This window comes from Panthera tigris, chromosome C1, assembly GCF_018350195.1.
Source record: "Panthera tigris isolate Pti1 chromosome C1, P.tigris_Pti1_mat1.1, whole genome shotgun sequence".
NCBI classification, from domain to species: domain Eukaryota; kingdom Metazoa; phylum Chordata; class Mammalia; order Carnivora; family Felidae; genus Panthera; species Panthera tigris.
In genome coordinates this window covers 41,207,266-41,231,894 of record NC_056667.1, presented here as the reverse complement: position 1 = coordinate 41,231,894, position 24,629 = coordinate 41,207,266, and the positions used below count along the sequence as shown (strand labels likewise).

The 24,629-nt window shown below is 36.3% G+C and overlaps 1 protein-coding gene, 1 long non-coding RNA gene and 1 pseudogene across 12 annotated transcripts in view; 2 read left to right on the top strand and 1 right to left on the bottom strand.

Annotated features, from left to right (window-relative positions):
- Positions 1 to 24,629, bottom strand: part of OSBPL9 (oxysterol binding protein like 9) — a 194,810-nt gene that overhangs the window by 13,890 nt on the left and 156,291 nt on the right. For 6 of the 9 annotated variants that reach the window (XM_015535319.2, XM_007077217.3, XM_007077220.3 and 3 more), the window contains 6 exons: positions 20,009 to 20,047; positions 16,276 to 16,366; positions 12,610 to 12,714; positions 7,218 to 7,377; positions 1,490 to 1,602; positions 1,253 to 1,371 (listed from right to left, as the gene is read on the bottom strand). In XM_015535319.2, coding sequence (XP_015390805.2) covers positions 1,253 to 1,371; positions 1,490 to 1,602; positions 7,218 to 7,377; positions 12,610 to 12,714; positions 16,276 to 16,366; positions 20,009 to 20,047 — 627 coding nt within the window. The remainder of the gene's footprint in view (positions 1 to 1,252; positions 1,372 to 1,489; positions 1,603 to 7,217; positions 7,378 to 12,609; positions 12,715 to 16,275; positions 16,367 to 20,008; positions 20,048 to 24,629) is intronic. The other 3 variants (XM_007077216.3, XM_007077218.3, XM_042997150.1) reach the window with 2 other exon arrangements.
- Positions 2,845 to 23,647, top strand: LOC122241342. Of its 3 annotated transcripts, none has more exons than XR_006221422.1 (4): positions 2,845 to 3,001; positions 13,586 to 13,681; positions 21,477 to 21,574; positions 23,195 to 23,647. It is a non-coding gene; the product is annotated as an uncharacterized LOC122241342 (long non-coding RNA). The 3 variants fall into 3 exon arrangements; XR_006221421.1 differs by having other exon boundaries at positions 23,192 to 23,647; XR_006221423.1 differs by having other exon boundaries at positions 2,851 to 2,888; positions 23,192 to 23,647.
- LOC102968344 lies at positions 14,060 to 16,072 on the top strand (annotated as a pseudogene).

The following is a 24,629-nucleotide window of genomic DNA, read 5'->3' as shown; positions in this document are numbered from 1 at the left end:
TCAATAACCCTCTAAATCCAAAACCAAAATGAAGCTGACTGCTGATGAAGACTATATATAGCCCTGGAGCTGATTTGGTCTTAACAAAAGTGAGAGTCCTAAATTTTATTAACTTTCTAAAGCCAGGTAAAATAATAATCTAACCAATATGAAAACTACTAGAGCCCAAGTCTTTAGGACAAAAGGCAGTAGTAGAAAGACTGCAGATTTTGAAGTCACAGACCAGATTAGAATCTTAGTTCTGCCACTTAATAGGACTCAGCCAAACTACTCAGCCTCTGTGGGTTTTAGTTTCCTCATCTATAAAATGTTAACAGTAACACCTTTGCAGAGCTGTGATGAGAATGAAGTGCAAGAATAAGGTTTCCAGGGGCACCTGGGTGCCTCAGTTGGTTAAGTGTCCGACTCTTGGTTTTGGCTCAGGTCATGATCTCACGGTTAGTGAGTTTGAGCTCCACGTTGGGCTCCACGCTGGCAGTGCAGAGCTTCTTTGGGATTCTGTCCCTCCCTCTCTCTCTGCCCATCCCCTACTCATGCGCTCTCTCCCTCAAAATAAACAAACATTTAAAAAAAAAATGTTTAAAAAAAAAAAAAAAAAGAATATGGCTTCCAGCACAGTGGCAGGGATATACAAAAGGCACCCACATGCTAGTCTCCTAAATCAACAGGGCATTTCTGTTTAGAGCAGCAAGTTTAAATTCAAATTAAAATGCAGACCATAGTAAGTGTATGGTTCAATATGTCATACAATTTCCCATTTACTACCTGTTCCAATCCTTAACAACAACCCTGTGAAGTGGCCACTGTATGTTCATCTTGCACGAGAAATGTAAAGATCACAGAGGAGGGGACCTGTGCAAACACATGGTTTCGTAATAGCAGAGGCAGGATGTAAACAAGGGTCCTCTAACCCCAATTTCAGAACTCTGCTCATTTGATTCTGTGCACACCCCACTACTTTAGGTTTTATCCAAATTACTCATCAAGCCCAACACTATTCCTTGTTTGCCCCCAGTAAAAACCAAATCTTAATTCATACAATTCACATATACTATCTCTATGAATTCTAGCTTTACATATTTTATCCATTTATAAAACTTCTCAGTTTACTCATCTATGGAGATATTAAACCACAAAAGTATAAACAGAAGTTATGTAGTTATGCTACATTTGCAGGCATACTCGCTGTACAATCACGAGAATCCATGCATACACATTAAGACTTCTAGCAAACGCCAAATTTGATTCTTACCTTAGTAAGATCCATTCCAAGCCTAACCTGTGACAAGAGATGCATGATAACGCTCTTGTGCTCTTCCACGGACCCTGCCTCCCCTTCATCATCTCTATCATCATGTGAATCAAAGAGGTCTAAAACAAAACAGATCTGCTTAGACCAGTGTTAAACTGGGCCAATCTGTGATGCTACCAGTGTTACAAATCTTTCTTTCAGTTTTAAGAAAAACTTAAATCCTCCAAGGCTACTTACCAGCATCACTTGTTCCATTGGACATGGAAGAATTAAGTGACTCTGTGGTATCAGGGCGCTTGAGACTATTTCCTGAGCTGCTGTGTGTCAAGACTGAGGCAGATCCAGAGGAACTAAAAAAACAGTAATCACATTCATAAGCTTTTAAGAAAGCAATTCAGAATCATAGTAAGACATTAACCTATAAAGCTACCTAAAACCAATAGAGGCAGATAGGTGACAAATAAGCTAGACTTACAGTTAGCTGGTCATACACACACACACTTTCCAACTCTTTCTCTGTCACCCTCATGACTGTAAAGTGTGATGACTAGGTTTCTTATCTTGTACTTTTTGCATAGTGTGTGGTCAACCAAGCCATGCTGAAAAGTCATCAAAAATTAGTAAGATTTTTGCCTCTGCATCTAAGTTTAAAACTAGAGTTCATTTTCTTATCGTGTTACTTTGCATAAAGTTACCTACAATTCTCTGCAACAATTTTCAGAACCTCAAAACTTGCAAGTGTATTACTTAGTCTCAGAAAGATGCTTTGTCTATATTTTTGAGATCCTTTGATAAAAGCCTACGCTAGTACATAACACTCTTCCCAGTCCCTTAAAAACTGTATTTGAAATTAAAAAATAAAAAAGGATATTATTTTTTACAAGTAAATTTATGGTAACTGGAATTATGAGCTGGTTAACAGGGTCTAAGGAAAGCTTCCTCTATTATACTGTTATACCTGTGATTACAACTTACCCAGGATTAGTTGTATATTAATAAAATAATCAGGGCCTACAGCTTACTTATTAAATATAAAAAGAAAACCAAAATTTTTACACTGAAGATACTATTTATAAAATAGTACACACATAATCAGTCTTGTTACACATTTATGGGTGCAAAACATATTATATATTCTAATTTAAACATAGTTTGCCCTAATTACTTACCTTCAATTTTTTTTTTATTTAATAAGCTTTCTAGTTTTCAGAAGCAGTTCTTCACAGCAAAACTGAGCAGAAAGTACAGAATTCCAACGTGCCCCTTTGCCCACACATGCACAACCTCCCTCCCATACTACCAACATCCCACACCAGAGTGATACACTTGGAACAACTTATAAACCTACACTGGCACATCATTCTCTGACTCAAAATCCACCGTTTACATTAGGGTTCACTCCTGGTGATGTACTTTCTATGAATTTTGACAAATGGATGATGATAAGTATTCATCACTGTAGTGCTGTAGAGAATAGTTTCACTACCCTAAAAATCCTATGTACTCTGCCTATATTAGAACATTAGAATATTAGAACAATCTAATATTAGAGTATTAGAACAATGTATATTCTAATTTAGACATAATTTGTCCTGGTTACTTACCTCCTTTTGATCTACTTTTCAAAAATCCTTAGGTAACTAAATATTGCTTCTTTGATAATTTAGTAGTATACATCACAAGGTACTGTAACTAATGTCTACCTCACCAGTTTTGAGAGCCAATGGAAAATATGAGTAAAAGACCTAGGTAAGAGAAATCAAATTATCATTAAATAAAGGAGCTGCATGAAAATTATCTTCAAAATGTTTTGTGGCTCTTTGATACATCGTTAAAATAGAGTCAATCTTTTAAATCAATTGATCAAAAAACCCCCGAATTCTTTAAAACCCGTACTTTATTTTAGGTGCAATTCCAAAGGTCAGATTTATGCTGGGCTCTTCTTTCTTACTCAGGTTAGAAACCATGTCTGGGCCAAATGAAATGCTCAATAAAGCTCAAAATTTTTTAAATGGTATAAATTCTCATTTATCCATTTCATAATTTACTTCAATCAGGACAAAGAATTTAAAGAATACAGTTAAAAAATAACAGCAATATTGACAAAAATCATATGCATACAGGAAACGTTTATCTGCAACAGGCTAACTTGTATAAATATCTAATGATATCATAAACTAAAGCAAATAATGTAAAGTACTGAATTGCATTATAGTAACAGAATCCAAAGTCTTCCTGAGTACCTAGGCACCTGCCAAATGCTGTGTTTATCTCCATAACAATCGAACCTCCATAACAATCCTACAAAGTAGACAGGATTATTCTCATCATGCATGGATGCTCAGCCCAGAGGTTCAGTGACTGACCTGACAGGGTCACACAGCTGGTAAGCAGTGGAGCCGTTTCAAATGCATATCTGGCTCCTAGCACCAGTTCTTTCCAACATGCACTTTAATCTAGTTTATAACTGTGTACAACCATACTGCTCGATAACAGAGTTCACACAGGAACTATCATTACTACAGTTCTTCAGAAAGTGAACAGTGAGAAGACTTTAGCTTTTAAGTTCTCTTCCTTCAGAGAGAGACAGAAAAACTGTTTAGACCTGAGTTAGAAAACAAATAGTAGTAGCTGATGACCAGCAGGTGTCACACACTCAATGCCTACCAAGGTCAGGCAGAGAACATAAATACATGGACAGGGCTAGGTTACAAGGCAATATAAACCTGGGGCCAACACACTCAATTTGAAGGGATTTAAAGCCCCATTTAAAAAACAACACACCCCACCCCTCCAAAAAAAAAAAAAAAAAAAAAAAAAAAAAAAAAGTAACAAACACTTTGCTGGCCAAATAAAACATCTGTAGGACTACCAGTTTGGGAATCCACATTAGGGCATATAAGGAGAGCATAAAATTGAGGGAGAAAAGGAACCCAGTGGGCTAGCAGGACACAGAATTTAACTCTGTATCCTTTCAAATGGGAGGTTCATAAACTGTGTATTTGTCATGCCACGGGTACCAGGAGAGCACAGAAGCTTATAAGAAGAAGAAAAAAGAAAAGCCTATGACCCTACAGGTGATTTTGTAAATATGCCCATTACAGGTACAACAGTTAAGTATTCCTACCTCATAAAAATTTCAGGAGAACCCCTTGAAACTGATAGCCGGAGACTATCAGTATTGTTAAAAGGAAGTTAACCACATACTACAAACTTACTGAATACAGTTATATGCTTCTAGAGGATAGAGGAGTCCATTTTGATATTCAACTGTACTTTGTTTAAAGTAATACCAAATTTTTGATGTAAGATTGTCCTTAATTCTGTTTAAAGGAAACTTACTTAAAAACATCACAAATCAGTTTACTTTGGAATTTTCCTCCACTATCATAAAAAAACAATTTTAAAATTAAAGTGAAATCCCTACTGGCAAACTAATTATAACAGTTTCTCAATAGTTTATTTCTCCACATACGACACTAAAAAAAGATACTAAACCAAGCCTTTCTGCTAACCTGGCCTTGAGCTGTGGGTTCAAACCTCTTTTCCTTTAGTCTCATGTCTTAACTGTATGTGTTTACTTATATCACAGAGATTTCACTTTTCCCACATTAAAAAGCTGAATCTGATCCACTAAGACATAAAACTTCCTGAACCAATAATCATTTTGCTTAAAAGTTTTGAGATTTTGAGTAGTTATGATGAAATTATATACGAATACTGTATTTTTCAGTTCATGTGTACACTTGAGAAAAGTAGAGTCCTGGGGTGCCTGGGTGGCTCAGCCGGTTAAGCGTCTGATTTTGGCTCAGGTTATAATCTCGAGGTTCATGAGTTCAAGCCCTGCGTTGGGTTCTGTGCTGAGAGCACAGAGCCTGGAGCCTGCTTCAGATTCTGTGCTCCCTGAGCCCTTCCCTGGCTCATGTTTTGTCTCTCGCTCTCTCTCTCTCAAAAATAAGCATAAAAAAAAAAAAAAAAAGATTTCAATAAAATAAAATACAAAAAAGAAAACTAGAGTCCTACACAGTATTTATTAAAAGGAAACAAAGTTTGAGGCTTAAGGACTGGTTGATGGTACTGGGCTTACAGATTCACATATAATTATTTCCAAATTTGTACTTCCTACAAAGCAAATGCCAAGCTCTAACAATAGTACCAAGTCCTGAAAAAGCAGTAGAATCAGAAACAATACCCAACAACTAAGCCAACTATATCTACAATAAACATAAGTAACATTAAAGCAAATATTAATTTTTTTCTATATATTTGAGTGCTTATTACATGCCAGATACCTTATTAAGCACTTGACTGACACTATTCTCATTTAAATGTTCACAATGACACCTTGAAGTTGAAACTATTATTAACCTCATTTTACAAATGAGGTAACTGAGGATTACACAGGTAAATAACTTGACCAAGACTACACACCTTAAAAGCAAAACAGATTTAGAACCTATTTCTTTCTGAGATTCCAGAATCCAAAGTCTTAACAATAGCAACCTATATGCCAATAGGGCATATTTTGCTTATCAGCTATCAGATAAATGACTTTACACCTAAAAAGCCTTGTCTGTGCAATGGAACATACCTAACTAGCTTTTTCAATAGTATAAAAAAGGACAAATATTTTCTAATGAGGGAAACTCTATCATTAATATCTATTAAAATCTGCCTGCTTAATGTCTCTGGAATACACATGTTTCCCTCATTTCCATGCTAGTACCTTAGCTAAAGCTATCAACATTTCTCAACTTACTACCTGGTTTAGGCTGATCTTCCTACCTGTAATGCAGCCCCACTTCATTCAACTCTATGAACAATCTAGGCAAATCTATTTTTCTAAAATGCAGACCTGACCAGTAATGGCTATTTTTTGTGAGAAAATGTTCAAAATTTATAAAAGGCTAAAGGAGTCTTTTTTTGCCTTTTATTTATTTATTTTTTTCTGAAAGAGTGCTCAAGTTGGGAAGAGGTGCAGAGGGGAAGGGAGAATCTTAAGCAGGCTCCACGCTAAGTGCAGATCCCGATGTGGGCTCAATCCCACCACCGTGGGATCATGACCTGAGCCAAAAAATCAAGAGGTGGATGCTCAACCATCAATCAATGGGGTCACCCAGGCACCCAAGGCTAAAGGAGTCTTAAATGACCTGGCCCTTGTCAACCACTTCTGTATCCTTTTTTAAGACAACTTATGCTCCAGTCACACTCAACAATTTATAGTTTCCGCCAAGAAACTCAACTCCCCTCCCTTTGTGTAGCTATAGGCCTGCCTTAATAGGGTTCTACCCCCATGAAAATATTTCTATTTCCCCTTCATCACCGCCACATCCCTTCTTCCTACTCACTCCCATTCTTACCTAGAATCACGCCCTCTGCCACCTCTGTGAATCCTTCCCTTACTTCTAAGGACTTCAAAAGGCTCCCATGGCCTTTGATTATTCTTACCATGGCATGTATCCCACTGGATAATAACTATCTGTTTGATCTCCCAACAAACTCTAAGTTCCCTGAAGGCAGGAACTAGGTCTTTTTTAACCTCTAGATCATTCCCTCCACTTGTATAGTGCTTGGTTTATAGGTATTTAATATCTCCACTCTAATACAAAACAAGTAACGGTAACCTCTTATTTGTATAATACTTGCTAGCTTTCTCACTCTCCTTTAACTCTCTCCTAATGTTCTATAGAACATAGGTGCTATAGAAATAATGCCTAGAGTTTAATGAACAATACTGGCATATTACTTGAGCTGATGTTTTTTTTTTCCATTTGAATTAAATCAAAAGTAAAATCAACATTCTCACAGAAATGTCTTTGCTCAATAACCAAAAATAAGCTTATAAGGGAGTATGTCAACACCAGTCTAATAACTTGTAAGGGAGTCCATCATTAACAGCAGTCTCAAAATCAAATTAATTTTTAAAATCAAAAGAGTCACTTAAACACATAGTTCATTTACTTACTCTATTAAGCGCTTTGGGGATGAGCCACTTTGATGAAATTCATCAGCATCATAGAATTCATCTTCGCTGCTAGAATAAGAGAACTCGGGGACAGTATTTGGAGACAAGTTGACATGGCTTGGAGAAGTCAAACTGCTACTAGGTGGTGAGTGCCCACTGCCTAGGAAATTAAAACATTTTAAATTGGGAGACAATGCTGGTAACAGAGGGGGGAAAATTAGGGAGATGGAGTCAAAGCAGACTTTCCTAAAATCAAGAAAAAGTTAAGTTGGTAGAAGTCCCTACATTATTTTTAAAGAAAATCACTATTTAAATTAGACAAAGGCAAATCATATTATAGAATGGGACACAGCCTTTTAAATGAAAAATTGCTATGTTCCCACTCCATAATTATTTATAATTAGGGAGCTCTTTTGATTATAATCTCAGTGTGTGAGTTCTGGGGTCAGAAGTCCCACAAAAGATACAAGCCAGGGCTCCTACTTTATACTGCAGATCCAGGTATTTAAAAAGTGCAGCAGTGAGACAATGAAAACGCATAATGGAAAGAATATTAAAGACCACATGAATGTTAAAATGCTATCCAGAATATCATATTCACATCAGTCACTGTTTTGGCAGTCACATGAAAACACAGAAGTGCCGCACAAAGCCCCAGCACTCACCATCCAAACTCCTTACTTCTTTCCTACCTAAGTCAAAAATCAGGTGCCTGGGACTCGGGGACAGAGAAAAACAGGTTTATTGTGAGAAGAATGTGGAAAAGGAAAGGACTAGGAGGAACATTTTTCTATTCCTAAACAGTCTAAGGAAATGGAAATTAACAGAGATCCACAGAAAGAAGACAACTACTATTTAATCTCTGTGATCACTGGATTGTCTAAGTAACAAGGTAAAACAATAAAAGTATCAAATAATGGAGGACTACTGAGATATTAATTTAACAAGTGTTTACAGAGCATCTAAAGGCTTTCAGGCAATGTATGCTAAACTGCTACAGATTAAAAAGCAAATTCATCTGCTACATTTAGTTGCCATGTTCACAAAGATATTTTTTTTTAATTTTTTTTTTTTAACGTTTATTTATTTTTGAGACAGAGAGAGAGCATGAACGGGGGGGAGGGTCAGAGAGAGAGGGAGACACAGAATCCGAAACAGGCTCCAGGCTCCGAGCTGTCAGCACAGAGCCCGACGCGGAGCTCGAACTCACAGACCGCGAGATCATGACCTGAGCCGAAGTCGGACGCTTAACCGACTAAGCCACCCAGGTGCCCCGAGATATTTTTAAGAACATAACAAAGAGTTTGGAACCCCAAAAAGGTAATCTTATTGTAGATTCCAAAAATAGTTCATCTTAGCAAATAACTTTAAGTTCTTCCTCTCTGCCCCCTGCAATAGCAGCAATAAGATGGGAAAGAGACTTTCTTTTACTAAAATAGGAAAAACAATCAACCCACCCAGGAATCAAAAATGATTAAGTAACATGCAAACACTCCAGATGATCACACAATTGAAAAAGTGTCCAAAGAAGAAAATGAATTTGGGAAATGCAAACAAAAGAACGGAGTTTTCCTTATGAGAACAAACAATATTTTTTCTTTTCTCAGTTTTCATTACCTTATTTCATTTTCGTATTGGGGAAAGACTTAAAGAAAGGTGGAGAAGATGAAAAAATTAGGTTGAAAAATCAAACAGGATATAAATCATATGTTAATTTAATTTCCAAAATTTCTTTAAATCTACCTACTCTAAAATGCTATATTTTAAAAATGTAATCTGAAACAATGTATCCTAAATTATTTATTAAGTAATTATGCTAAAGTGAATGTACATAGGAAGAGTGCTCACTTTTTTAAAGTTTGTAATCAATTTTACATATCTTCAAATAGACCTATTTTGGCTGTGTTTCAAAACTCTGACATAATCCTTTTTTTAGTAAAAGGCAAAAGATTTATATGATCTAAAGAGAAACCAGAGTATCCTTTCTTATAAAAACACAAGAAAACACAGGTACTGTTTTTAAAACGAACAAAAAAGGAAGATAAAAGTAATGAAATACAGAAAAAAGTTGGGCAAACATTTCAACCTCATTACTCAAATTGCTTATCAGCATTTTCCCAAGAGCTTCAAATAAGAGGAGTTAGTTTTGCTTTCTTTCTTTCAAAATTCAGGAGAGAGCTGCCCATGCTATTAAATATTAAAGACCAAAGTAATAGCATCAGCATCTTTACTAATTCAAATTTCAAAATGGACTAAAGTCACAAGGTAATTTTTCATTATTACCAAGGAAAAGTTCTGCCCAGGAAAGAAATCTGTGGAGCAACAAACAGGGGCTTATCTTCTACTTCCTCAAGTTATAATAGGGACAAAAGCACTTAGTTCTCCTTTGAGTTTGGTTCAACAAGCACCTCAATTTACAACTAATCAGTTTCAAAATAAGAACTAAATTTAATACTAACACTGACAGCAACTCTGTAAATTACAGAAAGAATAATGACCATAAGTCTAAATAAAGAGAATGCAAATTAAAATGAAGTACCCTTTTTTGCCTGTGAGATGACAAATATGTGAAAGAATGATAAATCTTCCTTAAAAAAAAAAAAATGTATGTACCAAAAGTGGCTGCACAAGGATATTCACTGAAGTACTACTGCTTATAGATAGGAAAATACTGGAAACAACCTAAATGTCCATCAGTGGAAAAACAATATGTGGTCAGGCAGCCATAAAAAGAACATTGTATGTATCTAACTGTATGAACATGGAAGGCTGTTTAAGCGTTCTCTGTTAAATGAAAAGAGAAAGTCACAGAAATGCATGATCTCAATTCAGGTTAAAACAAAAACAGCAATAAGAATATACAAAATATTTTCACAAAACTAGAGCAAATAATACTAAACTCTGTATGGAACCACAGAAGACCCTGAATAGCCAAAGCAAGTCCTGAGAAAGAAGAACAAAGTAGAGGTATTACAATACCAGATTTCAAAATGTACTACAAAGCTGCAGTAATCAAAACAGTATGTTACTAGCACAAAATAGACAGATGAGTGGAACAGAACAGAGATCCCAGAAATAAGTCCACTATATGGTCAATTAATCCATGACGAAGACAAAGGAAGAGAGGCAAGAATATACAATGAGGAAAAGACAGTCTTTTCAATAAATGGTGCTGGGAAAACTGGACAGCTGCATGTAAAAGAATGAAACGGTACAATGTTCTAACACTGTACATAAAAACAGACTAAAAAATGGATTAAAAACCTAAATGTGAGACTTGAAATCATAAAAATCCTAGAAGAAAACACTGGCAAGTAATTTCTCTGATATTGGCTGTAGCACATTTTTCTAGATGTCTCCTGAGGCAAGGGAGACAAAAGCAAAAATAAACTATTGGGACTACATCAAAATAAAAAGTTGTTGTTGTTGTTTTTTAAGTAGGCTTCATGCCCAGCATGGAGTCCAATGTGGGGCTTGAACTCACAACCCTGAGAGATCAGTATCTGAGCTGAGATCAAGAGTCTGACACTAAGCCACTCAGGCACCCCTAAAAATAGAAAGTTTTGCATAGCAAAGGAAACTTTTGACAAAACAAAAAGACAACCTGCTGAATGGGAGAAGATATTTGCAAATGACCTATCCGATAAAGGGTTAATATCCAAAATATATAAAGAACTTACACAACTCAACACCAAACCCCAAATAATCGGATTTAAAAAGGGGCAGAGGACCTGAATAAACATTTTTCCAAAGAAGACATACAGATAGCCAACAGGCAAAAAAGATGCTCAACATCACAAATAACTGAAATGCAAATCAAAGGCCATAATAAGATATCACCTTATACCAGACAGAATGGCTAAAGTCAAAATGACAAGAAATAACAAGTGTTGAAAATGGTGACACTAATTCAAAAAGATACATGCACTCTCATGCCCACTGCAGCATTATTTTCAACAGCCAAGATATGAAAGCAACCTAAGTGTCCATTATTAGGTGAATAAAGAAAGAAAATGTGACACACACACACAGTAATATTACATAGACATAAAAGGGATGACACTGACATTTGGATGAACCTAGAGGGTATTATGCTAAGTGAAACAAGTCTAACTAAGGAAGACAAATACCACATGACTCCATTCATAAGTGGCCACAATCTTAAAGAAACAAAGAAAGAAAGAACACAAATGAATAAACAAACAAAAAGCAGGATCAGACCTATAAATACAGAGAACAAACTGATGGTTGCCAGACAGGAAGGGAGTGGGTGAGCAAAATGGGTGGAGAGGGAAATACAGGCTTCCAGTTATGGAATTAATAAGCCACAGGAATAAAAGGCACAGCATTAGAAATACAGTCAATGCTATTGTAATAGTGATATAACAGGACAGGTGGTAGCTACACTTGGGGAAACACAGCATAATGTATAAGCCTGTCAAATCACTAAGTTGCACACCTGAAACTAATGTAACATTGTCAACTATACTCAAAAATTGTAAAACAATAGTTTAACTAAAAGATAAATAAATAAATAAAGGCATATACAGGTATATGTGTACATATATGCATGCATTACGTGTAAATACACGCAAATGACAGAGGGAAGAATAAAGAGGACTTTTAGCTTTTGTTCTCTATATTTTTGTACTGATTTCTTTACAATAATAAAGTATACAAATCTGACTTGAGCAAATTTTTTAAAAAGCCAATACAGATCTTCAGAATAAATCTTTAAAAAAAAAAAAAAAAGTTTATTTATCTTGAGAGAGACAGAGAGAGAGAGTGTGTGCGCGAGCAGGGGAAGGGCAGAGAGAAAGGGAGAGAGAATCCCAAGCAGGCACCACACTGTCAGCACAGAGCCCAATGCGGGGCTTGAACTCACTGTGAGATCATGACCTGAGTGGAAATCAAGAGTCAGAAGCTTGACCAATTGAGCCACCCAGGTGCTCCAAAATAAATCTTTTCTTAAGGTTAACAAACAAAATCCTGGAATATTTTATGTAAAATACAATTATTACTAAAGCTTCTAGCTCTATCACAAAGTTAACTACTTCATGTACAGAACTGTAATGGTAAAATTAGGATAGCTCCAATACAAATACACATTTCTTCATTCTCCTTCCCATTAGCAATCAAACACATCTTAAATGTTAATGGGGCTTTATGAGAAAGAAATTATACAGGGGCACCTGGGTGGTTTAGTCAGTTGAGTCTCTGACTTCGGCTCAGGTCATGATCTTTTGGTTCGTAAGTTTGAGCTGCACATTGGGCTTATTGATGTCAGTGCAGAGCCTGTTTTGGATCATCTGTCCCCCTCTCTCTGACCCTCCCCCACTTGCACACTCCAAAAAATAAACATAAAAAAAAAGAAAGTTACACAAATCTGTACCTGTACTATTTGGTGTTGGAGTCTGATGATGTCCCAAGGTAGCTAATACAGGTCCAACTGGTAGGGAAGATGGACGCTGCTCTGACTTACACAACTGAGCAGGTTCTAGAAGATTTAAACATATAAAATAAGTTAGAGAAAAAGCCAAATATAACTCTGTTAGCTGCAATTGTGTGCAATTCAAAATCATAAAGATCAGGAATTTATGAAACTGTCTTCCATTAAGTCAAATTCTATGCTACTCCTTCATGATCTTTAATCCCCTTTAAACTCAATGAGGATAGGCTACTCAGTACTAAGACATTAGGCAAGATATCAAGAGACTAGTCAAGGTAGGCCAATACCTCAGTAAAAATGCTCTGTAAAACTAGCAAATGCTTCTAATGATAAGGTCTTTCTAAGCATCAAACCACATAAAATCATTTAAAAATGGGGCACAGTACTTCCTCTTTAGCCCCACAAGATACTTAAACTCATTCTCTTAAGGAGTCAAATTCACAGGGGTGTCTGGGTGGCTCAGTTAAGCGTTTGGCTCTTGATTTTGGTTCAGGTCATGATCTCACAATTTGTGAGTTCGAGCCCTGCATCAGGCGCTGTGCTAATAAGCATGGAGCCTGCTTGGGGTTCTCTCCCCTCTCCTCTCTCTGCCCCTCCCTGCTCACGTGCCCACTCTCTCTCAAAAATAAAAAAAATAAACATTAAAAAAAATTCACAAAAGGATTTCACATACTTGGAAGTATTTTTAAAGGGATTTTTTTTTTCATTATAATTTCTGACTTAACTGCATCATTGAAAACACAAAAGTGTTGGATGCCACAAAAGGTAAGAGGAGGAACTGGTATACATTGGGTGTTGCCCCTAAGCCTTCTTTTGCCAGTTCAAAAAAAAATTACTATTTTGTACTCTATACTTAAAAATTCATGTCTATATAATCAGTAGGCATCACAAATTTCACTCTTCCCTTCTATTACCATAGAATCCACCATGAAGAAGAAACCATTCGTATTCTTCACAGCTATAAAGAATACCCCCAAATAGAAAGTTCCTGGATTACCTTCAAGTATATATCAAGGTATAGTAAGCTTTCTTTGGTAGCATGAATCCTGAGTCATAGGATTCTGTCCCACCAGCTAACCCAAGTCTTAGTAATCATGTTTTTCTTCTTTCTTTGAAAGCCAAAAGCTCTTTCACTGTATTAAAAAAGCCCAATATTGGGGTGCCTGGGTGGCTCAGTCAGTTAAGTGTCCAACTCTGGGTCAGTCATGATCTCTGTGGGTTTGAGCCCTGTGTCGAGTTCTGAGCTGACAGTTCACAGCCTGAAGCCTGTTTCAGATTCTGCATCTCCTTCTCTCTCTCTCTGCCCCTCCCCTGCCTGTGCCCTCCCTCTCTCTCAAAAATAAAATAAAAGAAACATTTTTAAAAGCCCAACACTGAGAAGACCTGGGTAGCGCCTCCAGGCCACACTGAGCCGGCTTTAGGCACTCCGCACGCCGGGTCTCCTCCTCTTCCTGTGGTGGTTAGCTATGGCGGCCGTGAAGACCCTGAACCCCAAGGCCGAGGTAGCCAGAGCCCAGGCGGCGCTGGCGGTCAACATCAGCGCAGCCCGGGGACTGCAGGATGTGCTGAGGACCAACTTGGGGCCTAAAGGCACCATGAAGATGCTTGTTTCTGGTGCTGAAGACATCAAGCTTACTAAAGATGGCAATGTGCTGCTTCATGAAATGCAAATTCAACACCCAACAGCCTCCTTAATAGCCAAAGTAGCAACAGCCCAGGATGACATAACTGGTGATGGTACCACTTCCAATGTCCTAATCATTGGAGAACTACTGAAACAGGCGGATCTCTACATTTCTGAAGGTCTTCATCCCAGAATAATAACAGAAGGATTTGAAGCTGCAAAGGAAAAGGCACTTCAGTTTTTGGAACAAGTCAAAGTAAGCAAAGAAAAGGACAGAGAAACACTTATAGATGTGGCCAGAACATCTCTACGTACTAAAGTGCATGCTGAACTTGCTGATGTCTTAACAGAGGCTGTGGTGGATTCCATTTTGGCCATTAAAAAACAAGATGAACCTATTGACCTCTTCATGGTTCAGATTATGGAGATGAAACATAAATCTGAAACTGATAGAAGCTTAATCAGAGGTCTTGTTTTAGACCATGGGGCGCGGCATCCTGATATGGACAAAAAAAAAAAAAAAAAAAAAAAAAAGAGTAGAAGATGCATACATCCTCACGTGCAATGTGTCATCAGAATATGAAAAAACAGAAGTGAATTCTGGCTTTTTTTTTTTTACAAGAGTGCAAAAGAGAGAGAGAAGCTTGTAAAAGCTGAAAGAAAATTCATTGAAGGTAGAGTTAAAAAAATAATAGAACTGAAAAAGAAAGTCTGTGGTGATTCAGATAAAGGACTCGTGGTTATTAATCAAAAGGGAATTGACCCCTTTTCCTTAGATGCTCTTGCAAAAGAAGGCATAGTAGCTCTGCGGAGGGCTAAAAGGAGAAATATGGAAAGGCTGACTCTTGCTTGTGGTGGAGTAGCTCTAAATTCTTTTGATGACCTAAATCCTGATTGTTTGGGACATGCAGGACTTGTCTATGAATATACATTGGGAGAAGAGAAATTCACCTTTATTGAGAAATGTAACAACCCTCACTCTGTCACATTATTGGTCAAAGGACCAAATAAGCACACACTCACTCAAATCAAACATGCAATAAGAGATGGCTTGAGGGCTGTTAAAAATGCTATTGATGATGGCTGTGTAGTTCCAGGTGCTGGTGCAGTGGAAGTGGCAATGGCAGAAGCCTTGATTAAATATAAGCCAGTGTAAAGGGCAGGGCCCAGCTTGGAGTGCAAGCATTTGCTGATGCATTGCTCATTATTCCCAAGGTTCTTCTTGCTCAGAATTCTGGTTTTGACCTTCAAGAAACACTAAAGTTCAAGCAGAACATTCAGAATCAGGTCAACTTGTAGGTGTGGACTTGAACACAGGTTAGCCAGTGGTAGCTGCTGAAGTAGGCATATGGGATAACTATTGTGTAAAGAAACAGCTTCTTCACTCCTGCACTGTGATTGCCACCAACATTCTCCTGGTTGATGAGATCATGCGAGCTGGAATGTCTTCTCTAAAAGGTTGAACTGAAGCTTCCCTTGTGTCATTTGTATCATGAAGACTACAGAGTGATCCTAAGAATATAGCTATGGAATTTTCGTCCAAGCTTCAAATGATTTTCAAAAGCATTTTCCTTTCCCATACGAAAAAGGGAACACTGACACTCAAATTTTGAAGTTCTGAAATTATTATTACAGTATTTATTTAAATTTCACTGCAGTGTACACCATTAAGCAGGCTGTTTTCACCCAATGAACAGGATGTTTTGCTTTAGCTTCCATGATCTAAAGGTACCATGTTAGACAAGTATGTTACCTACCTTGTTATTAAATGTTCCTTGAAAAGCAAAAAAAAAAAAAAAAAAAAAAAAGCCCAATACCAAAATATATCTTTTTCTATTTCATTTTCTGTTATACCATTTCTTTGATTCCTTTTACTTATCAAAAAAAAAAAAAAAAAATGAGCCCTTCAAGATTACCATGACAGTCGTACAAATTAAGCTTTTTCTAATCAATGAATCTGTGAAATATCTTTCCAAATATCATACCTGGAGGTAAGACAGTCTGAGTAGGCATTGTGTTGATCACAGGTTCCAAGGGACTAGGTTGATATATTGCATCCACAGGATTAATAGTACTCTGAGATAAAGAAACACAGTACAGTTATTTTTAATTAAATGCTTTCCCAGTGCTGACCCTCCCAAATGTATGAAATGCCCAGATTCCTGACAGCAAAGTCCTGAGGTAGCTATATAGATACGCTGATCAAAATGCAAGGAAGAAATGAAACACTTTTACAATACAGAAGAATTTCCTAAAAAAACAAAAATGTAGTAAGGAAAGAAAATGACAGTCTCTGTCATATAGATAGGTAAAGCTAAAATGGAAAAACTTGCATAGAGTTGTAAAAAGGTGTGGGAAAATTTCAGGAAGCTACAGCAGTAACTTCTCAATTCATTTCAGTGCTTCTCACTTAATTCTCAGTTCACCACAAATACTGCTTCTCTATCAAAGATAGAGAAAGTCTCTCTTGCTTTGGTATTAATAAACACTAAACTATATTAATAAACACTATATAAATAAAAACTATAGCTATGTATATATAATTATATAAAATATATATATAACTATGTAACTATATATAACTATATATAGTTATACATATATATAACTATATATATATAGTTATACACACACACACACACACACACACACACACACACACACACACATATATATATAAAGTACGACTTGCAAATTTATTTGTACCACTAGGATTTTATCTTTCCATCTCATACTATTGCCACCTTCTAATACTGTGTACACACAGTATAGGCATCTAATTTTACAGTCATTAAAAGCAAAGAGATGTATATTCTAATTGGGGGATGCAGGGAAGAAGCCTTCCTTTTTGAAGATTAGAAGAAAAAAAAAAACATAGTTATAATTTTAGAGGGAAAAAAAAGTCTAGGTGTTTCTAATTTCAAGCCAAGAAATTATTCTGCCAGCAGGATGGTATTTTAAAAACCAGACTCCATAGTTTACTGATGCTTTTTTATTTGGAGGAGGTGGGTGGTATTAAAATAAGGTCTTTGTCAGAGTTAAGTTTGATCTCTCATTTAGAATACCACATCAGATAAAACCCAAGAAATAAAATTTTCAGTTCTTTAGCTTTCCTTGATCCAGAAAACTAAATTTTAAATGTATATTAGGGCTTATAACAGAAAATATCAAAATAGAATCAGAAGAGAAATACTTTACTGATGAATGAGCTCCAATAGTATTCATAAAAATTTAGAAGCCCCTAGCAATAACTGAGATAATGGGACAGTTTTTATCTCATTCTCATTTAATGTCTAAGTTCAAAAAATTTTTTTCTTAAACTACCTCTCTGCATAAATTTTAAAAGCACTAAGTCAGATCTCTTAAATCAACTGATTTGAACATAAGAATTCTGAAGCTTGTCACTATAATAGCTTACCTACCATAAATATTCTAATGGAAAAATAAAGGACACTTAGAGGAGAGACCCTGAAAACAGTCATTAATAATAAAACCCCACTAAAATGAAGTACAGAAGGTTTTGAAGCACTGGGAAAAGCAGAGAAACAGACTAAGAATTTTAATTCCTTAGAATCTTTCCTCTACCAAGAATTTGGCAAGTCTCTTATCTGCTGTGGTCCACACCTTCCCAGTCTGTAAAATGAAGAAATGGCTGGATTAAACGTTCTATAGGGGCTTTCTGCTTATTACTTTGTGATTCTATTTTCAGATACTGGACCAGGACATAATAACAAGTGTCTCACCAAGTCCTGGAGCTGTTCTTAGAATAAATTCCATTTTTACCCAGTGGTTTTCTCCAAAGAACTCCAAGTGGTTTAAAGTCAAAATCTTGCCATTAATACCGTGATCCATGGGAAGGAGAATATGTCACCTCCTTATTATCCTCATCTTTTATATAAGAAAAATTACTGAAGCAACTAAGAAATAACTTTGGGAAAAAGGACCAGCAGAATTCTATCTTTTGAATGCAATCTGTTTTCCAGGTGAAATGTTCTAAAGATTAGGCTAGTCAACCAAAGAAGATACTTTTAGACTTTTTTTGCATGGATATTAAAGGTACCACATATCTTTTGTTGCTTGTTGTTATAGAAAATTATAGAAACTCTAATTCTATAGAAATCATAGAAATTCTAAAGCAGAGCTTTAGAAGTGCAAACAATAATCCTCAGCTCTAATCTGCTATAACATTTATAGAATTCATGCAATAAAATGTTATAAATTATATATAAATGTATATATGTATAGTGAACATTTATTGATTCTGTGCTCATTCAGTACCTTACAACAATGTTTTGAGGTAGATCTAGCCACTTTTCTTTATACATGAGAAAACTAAGGTTCAAAGGTTGAGTAACATGCCTACTAAGGTCACAGTTAGTGAGTAGGAAGGCCAGGTTCTAGCTGTATGGGTCCAAGATCTAAACCATGAACATTTCCTTTATCTTTTAAAAATAAAAACTCTTAGGGAAAAATGTTATAGTCCTTGATCAAATGATTCAGATATGTTTGTTTTCTACAGGTTTAGATTTTCTTTAAGTATAAATTTTCTAGATGTTTTTAATTGTAAATGACCAAACATTTTGGGTATGCTTTATAAAACTCAGCCAACTTTTTTTTAACATAATAAAAAAATAACTAATAATAACAACATAAATAGTCATTTTCTATGAGGCTTACAATCTTAAGTGATATCTCAGGAAGAGATACTACATTACATTGTATTTATACGACATATTCGTATTAAATCACCATGCCTCAAACTCTGAACTCACACTGTGAAGAGAGATAAAAATTCCAATGCTTTTAATTCATATTTTAAAAATGCTTCTCTTATCTCTGCCTTAAGAAACATGCAAACAACACAGATTTTTTAACTTTTTTCATTTTAAAACAAATATAAAGTTAACACGCTTATTATCCTTTCAAGTATAATCATGAGATGGTTTTGAAGATTTTGAAGAGTTTCCAGATCTCAGACAAGCTGGCATTTGTAAAGTCTCAAAAAAAAAAAAAAAAAAGAGGCTGCCTCCTGCTTTAGAAGCACAGTCTAAACAGAAGTCACTCATTTATCATAAAAATAGGGTGGCTCCAACTATAAATCTTCAAACTCGAACTTTTATTTCCAGATGGGAAATACCAACAATAAAATTTTCTTTTCTTTTTAAAGTAGAAGTTGAATCTAAGCGAAGAGTAAAAAGCCAAGGGGGAGGAAAGAATAAGAAAATGGCTACAAGTGAAAGAATTCATGGTGCGATTTGTTCTAATAAAGATGCAATATACACTGCAATAGCAAAATCTAAAAATAAAATGGAAACCAATAAACATATTGAAATAGATTAAGATATGTTTCAATATTGTATCCTTCCCCTTCTGCTTTCATTTGAGAAAAAAGTTTGATAGTAGCATTGTGAGTTATGCCTTAGTCATAAAAGCTGCATTTTCACACCATGATTAACCCTTCATGTTAACACATGCAAAGTGATTCGATCTGAATCAATACTTAGAAAAATTTTAACATTTCCCCTCCAAATGATTGCTGAAAGATGGCCAACTTTAGAAGCTTAAAGAAAATTGCAAGAGTCAACAACAAAAAAGCAGTGAGTAGGTAAAAGAGGAATTTGTGTTGAAAAATGAGTAGAAGTTCAGGCTTCTCCTGACATGACTGGTTATAATGCTCTGCAGAAGTAAAGGGAAACAAAAAGATTAGATTAAACTTACTATAATTCCATCTGCGTGCTTCTCCGCATTACACTGGTCCTTAAGGAGAAATGTTAAAAATATTAACTTCATTCTTTTAAGTAACTCCTGTACTTTCTTCCCTATTAAGAAAGCTTATTTTACTATAGGTAAGTAACAACGTTAGACTATCTCTTGGCTTCTACTAAAATTGTAATTCTATTTGTACACTGCTAACCAAACATAATTCTATCACTGGCTATAAAACAAACACGACCAACAATTATTTTTTCTCTACAGGTATTTAATTAAGTTCATTATAGAAATAACTTATGGAACTGTGTACTCATATTGGTACCAACTATTAAAAGCAGATACACTAATTTAGGATGGAAGACCCTGAATATTTCTGGGTTTAATTTTATAGTATGTTATGATAACTACCCACAACCCTTAAACTCTCACTGCAATTTAAAGAGATGACAATCAGCTCATCACACTCCACACCCGAAAAACAAATAACCCAGTGAAGAAATGGGCAGAAAACATGAATAGACAGTTCTCTAAAGAAGACATCCGGATGGCCAACAGGCACATGAAAAGATGTTCAACGTCGCTCCTTATCAGGGAAATACAAATCAAAACCACACTCAGATATCACCTCACGCCAGTCAGAGTGGCCAAAATGAACAAATCAGGAGACTATAGATGCTGGAGAGGATGTGGAGAAACGGGAACCCTCTTGCACTGTTGGTGGGAATGCAAATTGGTGCAGCCGCTCTGGAAAGCAGTGTGGAGGTTCCTCAGAAAATTAAAAATAGACCTACCCTATGACCCAGCAATAGCACTGCTAGGAATTTATCCAAGGGATACAGGAGTACTGATGCATAGGGGCACTTGTACCCCAATGTTTATAGCAGCACTCTCAACAATAGCCAAATTATGGAAAGAGCCTAAATGTCCATCAACTGATGAATGGATAAAGAAATTGTGGTTTATATACACAATGGAATACTATGTGGCAATGAGAAAAAATGAAATATGGCCTTTTGTAGCAACGTGGATGGAACTGGAGAGTGTGATGCTAAGTGAAATAAGCCATACAGAGAAAGACAGATACCATATGGTTTCACTCTTATGTGGATCCTGAGAAACTTAACAGAAACCCATGGGGGAGGGGAAGGAAAAAAAAAAAAAGAGGTTAGAGTGGGAGAGAGCCAAAGCATAAGAGACTGTTAAAAACTGAGAACAAACTGAGGGTTGATGGGGGGTGGGAGGGAGGGGAGGGTGGGTGATGGGTATTGAGGAGGGCACCTTTTGGGATGAGCATTGGGTGTTGTATGGAAACCAATTTGACAGTAAACTGCATATATAAAAATAAATAAATAAATAAAAATAAAGAGATGACAATCATATACCCTTAAAAACTTGGGACAAACACAATTTCCTATATCTGGCTGTGGGCCCAGAATTACACTTTTCTAAATAGATGGTCTGATTTTTGTTTCAGTAAATATAATCACTGTATCCATGGAATGACATAGGAGCGAATGCCTGGCAAATATTTCCCATTTATTATTTCACTTATTCCACCAACAACTCTATAAGGTAGGTGCTATTATTATTCCCATTGGACATATGAGAAAATTGAGACAGAAGGTGGGCAGCCAGGATTCCACAGTCCAGTTTTGGAACTCATGTTCTTAATTAACTAATACGCTATTTTGCCTTGCTTCTCCAAGCACATACTTTAAGAAGGTGGTGGAAAGTTACCAACACATATTCATTTCTGTAATTATAATCCACCTATTTGCATTATATAGATAATATGTTTAATTTTAAATAAAACTGTTTAATGTTTCAACTCCATAGTATGAGGATGTTTAAGTTTGAATAGAAACCAGTATCTGGTCTTGGTTTTAAACATAATGTCCACATTCTATCTCACGTACCTATAACTTTTTCTTTACTGAGTTTACTCAGAAATCTTCATATTGAAGTGTCAACCAAGAGCACTTTGAAGATTTGGGAATAAGTTAACACTAACATAGCAGGCCTGTCTGCCTGCAAAGCTGGCCTCTGACCATTCTATCTGATAAGGGTGGCTCACTGTACCTAAACTGTATAAGCAAACAATTTGTTTGTGCTGACAACCTGTTTTCCTTCTCGAAGTCTGGACTCTTGATAAGTGCTATGTAGAAAGTGCTTACTTGACAAAGCTCCAAGGTGTTGAGTCTTTAATGAGCTTCCCTGGTAGACATTTTACACATGTTGTCACAATTTGTTACTGGAGGAATTAAGCACATTCTATGCAAGTCTACTGGGAGAAGACAGACAGAAGCTTGTGCCTGGTTTTCTCTGGATTTTGTCCCATGTGCCTTTTCCCTTTGCTGATTTTGCTTTGGATCCTTTGCTCTAATAAACTGTACCTATGAATATCCATCATCCTGTGAGTCCTCCAAGCAAATCATCAAACCTAGAGGTGCTTGTGAGAACTTCTAGCACAGTGTGTATCTTTCACATATCCTTGAGAATATCTGGCATTTTGTTATCTATGTAATTCATATTGGGGTTTTCCCCATTTGAAAAATTAACTATATATTTAGAATATCCAAAGTTTCAGTAATTCTTTTTTTTTTTTTTTTTAATTTTTTTTTTTCAACGTTTTTTATTTATTTTTGGGACAGAGAGAGAGACAGAGCATGAACGGGGGAGGGGCAGAGAGAGAGGGAGACACAGAATCGGAAACAGGCTCCAGGCTCCGAGCCATCAGCCCAGAGCCTGACGCGGGGCTCGAACTCACGGACCGCGAGATCGTGACCTGGCTGAAGTCGGACGCTCAACCGACTGCGCCACCCAGGCGCCCCAAAAGTTTCAGTAATTCTTAATGAAGATAGTTGAAAATAAATTATTGGGAATTCTAGAGAAAGAAATTAGAAAGTTTCTTGCTCAGATGACATTTTGATTTAATTATGGCTTTCCCCTATTAATTTCTAAATATTGGTTTTTCCAAAGGATTTCTTAGAAAGGAATATTATACACATGTGATAGATTAAATTTTCCAGAAATGGCCCCAACAAGAGGTAGTGTTCACGTCCCTTACACTAAAACCTAGGTGGGCCTTTGTGACAGTCTCTACCAGTAATTACAGCAGAAATGACTATATGTGATTTCTAACGTTAGTTCAAAGATATGTCACAAACTTTCTTTCTCCTTGTTTTCTAGCAGAAAACAACCAACCCAACCAACCACCATACCGTGAGAAAACCCAAGCAGCTGTAAAGAGGACTCTATGGAGAAGAATCTAGGCCCCCAGCCCAACTTTGCAGTGTGTGAGTGAGCCATCTTAAAAGTAGATCCTGTAGCCGCCCCCAAATTATCACAGGTGACACTGCATGAAATATGAACAAGTCATGAGGTCTACCCAAACTGCATATTTGTGAGCAAAATTTAAATCACTACTGCTATTTTAAGACACTCCAGTTTAGACTGCTCTGTTATGCAGTGACTGATTACTGAAATACTATGTTATGTATACACACGTATGTTATCTAAAAAGACCACTTTTAATTCTGGTGTAATTTAAAATAAATTTCAATATCTGACAAACTGCCCCCCACCCATTAATAATGAATGATACCTACAGGGAATTTTAATTTTTTTTAAAGGGTGTATTTTTAAGAAAGAGAGGCAGGGGAGTGGGTGGGAGGGAGGGGCAGAGAGAGAAGGAGACACAGAATCTGAAGCAGGCTCCAGGCTCTGAGCTGTCAGCACAGAGCCGGATGCGGGACTTAAACACACAAACCATGAGATCATGACCTGAGCTGAAGTCAGACGCTTAACCAACTGAGCCAGCCACCAGGCACTTCATCTACAGGGTATTTTAAATCAGGGTTTATTATTCTTGTTATTGTTGTGGTTTGTCTTTTAAGGCAGAGTCAAAGCTAGATGAACCCACAGACTATTAAATGCTTTCCTATTAATCCATTCCCATCATGTGCTTTAGGAATTTTGTTCTACTACTTAAAATTAAAGCTATATTCATCCCGCCTTCCCCATTTTTCTTTTTAAAAACTATTCTGTTTTTAAGTATACCACAAATGGCTTTTAATCAGGATCAGTTAAAGCTAAACCTCAAGTATTACTGAACTGGAGATTTAATTGAATTCAATATGAACTATGTTAATGAAACAAAGAAAGGGTCTAATGCTACTTCCCACTTAAATTATACCATACGTTTATCTGGTTCTAAGTCCCTCATTCCTTAATGCAAAGGCTATTCTTTTCTCTGAACATACCAGCATGACTGAGATCTGGAAATATGATAATGAACAAAAACATCAGCACAACATAACCTGGATTTCTGATTTCTGACAACTGTAGACTCCAGTATTTTTAAAACCATACCTACCAATAAAATACATGAAATATATCCCCATCTCTCTAATAAGGCAATATAGTCTAGTAAAAGCTCTCATAATTATGGACCAATACTTATTATATGAAACAAAAAATAAACATCTTTTGATGACAGAAAATTTCTAACTCAAGTTTGATGAGATTCAACAAATGAGGCTGGGACAACTGGATATCCACATGCAGAAAAATGAATTTAGACCCCTACCTCACACCACAAAGATGAACTCAAAGTGGATCACAAAAC